Source organism: Montipora capricornis, chromosome 13 (genome assembly GCF_036669925.1).
Source record: "Montipora capricornis isolate CH-2021 chromosome 13, ASM3666992v2, whole genome shotgun sequence".
NCBI lineage: Eukaryota > Metazoa > Cnidaria > Anthozoa > Scleractinia > Acroporidae > Montipora > Montipora capricornis.
In genome coordinates this window covers 9,865,570-9,873,069 of record NC_090895.1, presented here as the reverse complement: position 1 = coordinate 9,873,069, position 7,500 = coordinate 9,865,570, and the positions used below count along the sequence as shown (strand labels likewise).

At 40.0% G+C, this 7,500-nt stretch overlaps 1 protein-coding gene and 1 pseudogene across 1 annotated transcript in view; both read left to right on the top strand.

The window, feature by feature from the left end:
* LOC138030463 (uncharacterized) overlaps positions 1 to 621 on the top strand; it is a 6,468-nt pseudogene extending 5,847 nt beyond the window's left edge.
* Positions 622 to 5,058: 4,437 nt separating this feature from the next.
* LOC138029036 (calcium homeostasis modulator protein 6-like) overlaps positions 5,059 to 7,500 on the top strand; it is a 3,774-nt gene continuing 1,332 nt past the window's right edge. Inside the window, exon 1 of the mRNA XM_068876705.1 lies at positions 5,059 to 7,500. This exon is cut by the window's right edge and continues 1,332 nt beyond it. Within this exon, the coding sequence (XP_068732806.1) occupies positions 6,899 to 7,500 (602 nt within the window). The 5' untranslated portion in view covers positions 5,059 to 6,898.

Here is a 7,500-nt window from a genome sequence, read left to right as displayed (position 1 = left end):
ATTTATGTTTACACATACTGTTCTTTTGCAATGTCTTCAGTAAAGAGCATGCGGGCTCATTTGTACTTTTGCATAAAGAACAGTCCACCAAACGGGGAGGACGTTAGGGAGAGCCTGCGAACAGTTATTGATCACTACCAGGTAAACTAAACTTGAACTTTATTCTAATTTGTAACAGCAGTAAAATAGATGTACATACACAGTCCTGCAAAATATTCAGTTGGTTTGACTCTGTACATTCGAATGCCAATAATTTGCAGTGATCCCTTATCAGGGGCTTATTTTACTATAAAGAAATATAGTTAGATAACAAGCATTGTATTGCTTATGTACAGGGTAAACATGATAAATGCAATGAAGGGTCCAGATGCAAATGAGAGGGATATCTTATGAGTAAGAAGATGCTGACTGATGCAAGAGCTAGAGTAGCTTACAATTAAGAAAGGACAACTATTTATCGACATGCAGCTGATTACATGCGGTTAACTAGCTCTTTATCTTAGACATTTTAGATATCTTTATAGCTTCTTGTAACCCTGAATTGCTCTCTTTAACTGTTCATCACGTCTACGTATGTGCTACACATGACATGGTGACCTATACTTCTATTTAATTTTCTTATTAGTGTCGGGACACATTCTGGATTGATACCCTCCATAGTGTTATGCTTGGATAATACAGCAAAATCATGATCCATATGAATATAAACATACTTGTGATTAATAAATTATTGGTGATATCTTTCAGAATGAAAATGTGAATAAAGAGGTGTCATAGCTCCAAATGTACCAGCATGCTCAACACCCCAACAGGGTTGCAGAGACCAGAGTACTGGTGGAAATAACATTCACCAAGCCACCAGCCGGGATTTCCCCCAACAGAATTGCGTTGCAGTCAGAATTCCCAGTTACTCCGTCATCAGTGCTAACTTTGAAAAGGAAAGCGAAATCATCGACAACCAGAACTGTTCGAATGAATCAACGAAAGAAGTATATTTTAAAACAAAGAACACGTGTGAAGTGTTGCCGTTATCAGTGAAAAGAGTTCATTCTTCTCTCGACTTTGAAATACGCCGAATGTTACATCTTTTAGGTTGTTTTTCGGTTTCTGTGTAAGGGTTAGTTGGTATTTACACGTTGTTAACAAGAGTTACTGGGTTCACGTTTACATTTTTTCCCCCAAAAAATAAACGATAATAATCAATTGAGAGCAAATTAGCAATTCATGGTATATCAGATAAATTCGGGGTTGAGGATGAGTTGGAAAAATCCCTGTAATCGCTATCATTTTCTGAGCCCGGGCTGAACAAGGAACGTGAGTGAATTTTCTCATGGAAATTTGCGTTTTGCGCCCAGCTTGAAATTGAACATGTAAATCGCAACAAAATTTCAGCCCGGTGGGTTAAGCGAAATTCAGCCCAGGGTTAAACTCACCATGTAATCAGCCCAGAAGTCGCCATGACAGAAGAGCCTTTTTTTAAAAATCCTTTGTGTGTCTTTTAACCCTAAACGAACAGTGTCAGACGAGGCTTTGACGTGTTGTACGCACGTTTTAGGCCTCCCCCCTCCCCCCCCCCTTTTCCGTTTTAAACCGCAGATATTTTAAGTTTTCCAAAAATGAGAAAAAGAGACGAGGAAGGTGATTACCTATTAATTAAACATTTTTTGACCTTTTAATCTGAAATATAAACAGTGGTTTTGGCCGTACATAATTTCAACTTCAATTTCAACGCGAGAGTGAGCGTGACAAGTAATTAATGACTGGCATCCATTGGAGATGCTTTCTGTCCGCGTAGGAGGTAAATATCTTAACACTAAGGGGGTAATTACTTGAGACCGGGAAGAACTCAGACCGGCATGAGTTCGTATGGGCCTCTATGCATTTCCCTTTTTTTTTCGTTTACATGAGACCGGCCTGGCAATGAACTGCCAATGAACTGGTTATCTGCATCGATATGACTCAAATTTAGTCACTGAGAATCAGCCTAACTAGAGGTCGCTTTTATCAATATTCAGTAAACTACTTCGCCGGCGTTCTGAAGCGAAGTATTCAAAGCGTGATATATCAGCTTCTCTAGCTAATGATTTCATCCTTTTCTTCGGACACAAAATCAGGAAAATTCACCATGACATCGATCAAGTTGCACACCTAGATTCAGGTGCTGAAGACTACACTACTGATTGCCAACTAAACATGTTCTCGTCTGCCTTATCGTGTGAGCTTCTGAATATTAATAGCTCGACATCTTTTAAGTCGTGCGAACTAGATCCTGTTCCCCGCCACGTGCTTAAATGTCTTCTTCCGATTATTTTACAATTATCATCAAGATTGTCAGCATTCCTTTGGAATCTGGCCGGATGCCTGAAATGTTAAGAAGTCATTTTTGAAATTGGGCGGGTAAATTTAAGAACTTTAGACCTATATCCAATCTTCGGTTTATCCCCAAATTTATCGAAAAATGTGTCGCTAAGCAGCTGACTGAAAAATTTAAACAGCAATGGTCTCAGTAAGACCTTTCCGCCTACAAGAGAAACCATAGTACAGAGAGACAGCTCTTACAAGTTCATGCCTGTCTGAGTTCGTCCCGGTTTGATGTAAATACCCCTCGCAAAAGTAACTCTTTCCTCATTCTGCCCCAGGCCACTCGACTCTCTTGATTAAAATGCTTCTGGTTTTTCTTTTTGTTTGTGAGTGTGTGTGCTTTTTTTTCCCGCCACTGACCGACCCCAAGTTATGAAACGCATTTGATGGTAAACGTAAAAAGAAAGGGGATCACGTTACTCGAAGGGTCAGTTCACGCAAAAAGCAAAGCAGCGTGAAAAGCTGAAACTGAGCCAAATTTCCCAGAGACATGTCTAAAATTCCTTGCATCCCTTTCCCCAAAACAAGCTTTCAGCATACGAGGTTCAAGAGGAAAAAGCTATCTAAAGGTGGCCTGGGAATCCATAGCGTACAAAAAAAGAAAAAGACATACTAGTCATTAGTGTGTCCTTTAATTTAAGCGCCTCAGGATTTGTCCTCCTCGGCGATCTTGTCCTTCGAATATATATAAGTAGAAAAGAAACGTTCATTTGAGAGTTTCTTTTGTATAGAATTATCATCACTTTACTGAGCAAGTGGCCAAAGTATCAAAATGTTTTTGCCGTAAGTAAGAAAAGAAAGAAATTATTTTCGTAATTTAGCGCTTGCGAACAAAGCACACTTGGAATATATGGCAGGTGAATTTCCAGTGCATGACGCCTTTGGAACATCAGCTCATTTTAGGTTGGTTTTCAAAGCTGTTTATAGAAAGAGGCATGTCAGTACACTGGAACATCTGAGCGAAAATCTGAAATTGTGTTCCTTCTCGTGAGAGGCGCTCGTTTGGTAGAATCGGAAGCTCGTGACCTTGAAGCCTTTAACTCGTGTTCAGAGCTGAGGTTTTCTGAGTTGAAAAGTTTCCCTATTTGGATGTAACGTGGCTGACGCGGTGCTACTGAGTCGTGTCGAACTAAATTTATTGTTTAAGTTCGACTTTGGCACAGCTGTAGCACAGCGTTTGAAACCATTTTAGAATTAAGTTCGACTCTGCCGTGTAGCACGGCAAGCTCTGTCGTGCTACACGACTTTAGCACGCCGGGCATGGTTTCAAACGGCGTGCTGTTGCCGTGGCGAACTAAATAAATAAATAAATAAGTAAATAAATAAATTATAACTACATTATAAAAGTGGACAAACCGGTTTCTTGTGACTGGGACGCATACGCGTAGAAAGTTCTTGGGTACGAGTACAAAAAAAATGGCAGCATTCAAGAAAACCCTTCCGCCTATTCTGCCAGGAAATGTTTCAGATGCTGAAGTAGATTCTTGCTCATTGGGTCTAGATGAAGGAACAGACATAAGCTCAAACTGTTCATCACCTGCTGAGTTTGTTGAAAAATCGGAAGTCGAAGAAGATTAGGGACACGCAACGAATCTGTTCCTCACATTATCTGTTCCCCAGAGGAATCTTGCTGGCTGGCAAAAATACAGGTGTTTCGATGAGCTGGCTGGGAAACTTTGTTATTTATAGAGGTTTTGCCTGGGAATTACTGACTTTTTCTAGCATTTCAACCCCGAGCTGGCTGTAGAAACTCTGAAGACTAAGGACCAAAAAAAAAAAAAAAAAAAAAGAGAACCCCTTCCCTCTCCCAGAGAATAGTCACAAACATACGACGGCTGGTCAGAGTGATTCCGCTTGCGGAAAAAACCTGTTTTGTCCCGGTTTGTCGCTTTTGTTCGGTCGTTTTGGATCGAGGGATTTGAAAGCGCGCTGAATTCCTGGCTGGGAAATAAATTTGATCAGCTGGCTGGGAAACCAACCACTTTTATCTAGCTGGCTGGGAAATTTCTTGTGTGTCTTGCTAGGAAAAAGGAACAGATAATGTTTTCCCAGGAACACTGAAAAACACCTGAAAATGCCTTAATAACATTTATTTTCATTAACTGGGGTATAATAATACATTTTACAATAAATTGGTCGTTGGGTGCCCCTGGGAGATAGCGAATCGTTGGGTGAAGAGGAAGTAGAGGTGGAAAATTCGAGATCCAAGGACAGTGGAAAAAAAGGCGAAGAAAGCTAGGACGGAAAGCAACATGGAAGGAAAGTTATCTGAACGATGTGATTGATATCATGGGGTTAGCAAGAAGCATTTTAAGAAGAATCCTATCTTTACCAATACCAAGAATTCTACAGACAGTGATTTGTGTAGGAAGGTGTTTGACGAACTAAACCTGCGTCATGATTCTACATTCCCTTTCAACGTTGACCAAATACGTAATTAAGCTCGACGTTTGAAACCAAGTCGTGCCAGTGTCGTGCTATAGTCGAGCCAAATTGAATTTAGTTAACTGAATAGGGAGTAATGTGAAGTGCTAGATTTATATCCCATATGAACCATGTGAGTGTTAGCCCTACTGATGGAAATGGACCCACACAAGGACAGAGAAAAACTCTAACCAGGGTGGGAATTGAACCCACGACCTTCGGGTTAGATCACCGCCGTTGTACCGACTGAGCTACAAGGTCAGACGGGAGCAGGCCGTGGGAACTGAAGATGTGAAAGTCACGGCAATGAACATGTACAAGTACAAGGAAAGGTTACGTTTATACAAACGTTGGCCGTGCACCATCAGTAGGGCTAACGCTCACATGGTTCATATGGGATATAAATCTAGCACTCTCTATTCAGTTAACTCTGTTTAAAATATAAGTGCTACACGGCCAACGTTTGTCTTTCCACGGGTCTCCGATCATCAAGCTAGGACGTGCTGTCGAAGACGTTAATTTTGAAAGAAAAAAAAAGCTAGTCTGCATAAAAAAAAAAAAAAGGATAGGATAAGCACGGAGCCGTTGCAGACAACAACCAAGGATTTACTGGTATTCAATTCAAGTTTCCGCTTCTCTGTTGGGAAACAGAAGATTTCCGAGATTTTTACCTTACAAACGGCAACAATTAAAATTAATTCTCTTCCTTGTCTTCAAAAATGTGTGCTCTACAGTTCCACAAAGAACCAAACCGACTCAAAACCTCAAAAAAGGACCAAGAATTCGAAAGAAGCTTTTTGGGAAATCCTTTCGCTTTTGAAAAAACTGTTTTTGACCTTTTCAAATGTTTTAAAATTGACTTTCCTGTTGCATTTCCAATGATCCCATTGCGACGACACTCAATCTGGATAACTCTTTCCAACGGATAAATCTTTATACAGTGCAGTCAAAAGTAACGTGTTATTAATTAGAACTCTACCAGCTATCATCCGTTCATTCACTTTGATTGCATCCCGTTTGAAATTTTGTCGGTGTTTTTGTTTTACAATGAAATTGAAATTTATAGCCTTTTCGAAAAAAAGACGGAAACTGAAGTTTTTGTCGAAATTTCACTTCCTTTTAGGATGGGGCAAAATGAGAAACGGATTCAACCGAACCTTAGCTAAAACAAAAACCGGTTATGTTTGGCTCGCAAGCGATCCCTACAGACACAAATGAATGTTCGAACAAAATGAATTGAGAGATCTATCGTTTTGCATCAACCTGGAGGCCAGACGTAAAATAAAATGACCTATTGATCATAAATTGCCATTCATTGTTCAAGTGAATGAAAACACGTCGTTTGATGTATATTTTCTAATTCAAGGCATTGATGCAAAATAAAGGAATTTTGTAGCGCAAATTTTTTCCTTCCAAGTTTTAAGTTAACCTCTGGGTACATTAAAATTCTCAATTGCAATTAACGACACATGCAAGGTTCAACGCAGATTATCAGTTTCAGCTGGTAAGCGATCCGCTGAAACGTTCCTTATACAAACATGCGAAAGTAAAAAATAAACAAACGAAGCTACTTCCGACGCTCTGAGGTTTCTCGCTTTAAAAAGACGCCAAAAAGTGACTCGTAAAAGTGTTGCCCTTAACCTCGAACAAAATGAATTGAGAGATCTATCGTTTCAGTTGCATCAACGTGGAGGCCAGCCGTAAAATAAAATGACCTATTGATCATAAAATGCCATTCATTGTTCAAGTGAATGAAAACTCGTCGTTTGATGTATATTTTCTAATTCAAGGCATTGATGAAAACTAAAGGAATTTTGTAGCGCAAATTTTTTCCTTCCAAGTTTTAAGTTAACCTCTGGGTACATTAAAATTCTCAATTGCAATTAACGACACATGCAAGGTTCAACGCAGATTGTCAGTTTCAGCTGGTAAGCGGTCCGCTGAAACGTTCCTTATACAAACATGCGAAAGTAAAAAAAAAACAAAAGAAGCTATTTCCGACGCTCTGAGGTTTCTTGCTTTAAAAAGACGCCGAAAAGTGACTCGTAAAAGTGTTGCCCTTAACCTGGTGGCTGACAGCTCAGGCTCGAGTTTAGTTTGATCCGTATTTACCATGAATACAGTTTTACCCGGCCTGTTAGTGTTGTTTAGGAACTCTAAGCGGTCACTGATGTATGGATCCATAGCTGCTATAACAGCTGGCTTGGAAGAACTGTTTGAGAGCGTGGTATTTAGTTGTCCTTGCCACGGACATTTGGCTTACGGATTAGCATTTCTATGGGCGCCTGCTATCCTTCTTTTCTTTCCTGGTATACTTCTTCACAGGAATTTATGGAGATATCCTAGGAAAATTGATGAGAATAAGACACGAGCCCGTCGATGTCTCGCAGTGTTTTTGATCACATTTGATGTATTTCTACAGGCCAGCATCGCCCCTATCGCTTGGTTGGTTCTGTCACTTCTAAAACAACAATACTACACGTGTGCATTCTTTGGTCCATCTTTGGAGAGTAAGGCTGTAACAAATTCCAGCAATAACTGTTTTCTTAAACTCGGCAGGAGATCAAAAGAACTTGAAGAAATCTATAGAACCCGCAGTCAGATTGCGGGCTGGACTCTGATGCTCGCAGCTTTGTTCATTCTATTCACCTCAGTTTGTATTTCTAGATGCACTGGTAAACGAAAACGTATGGAATTACCCAGCCTTGAATATTA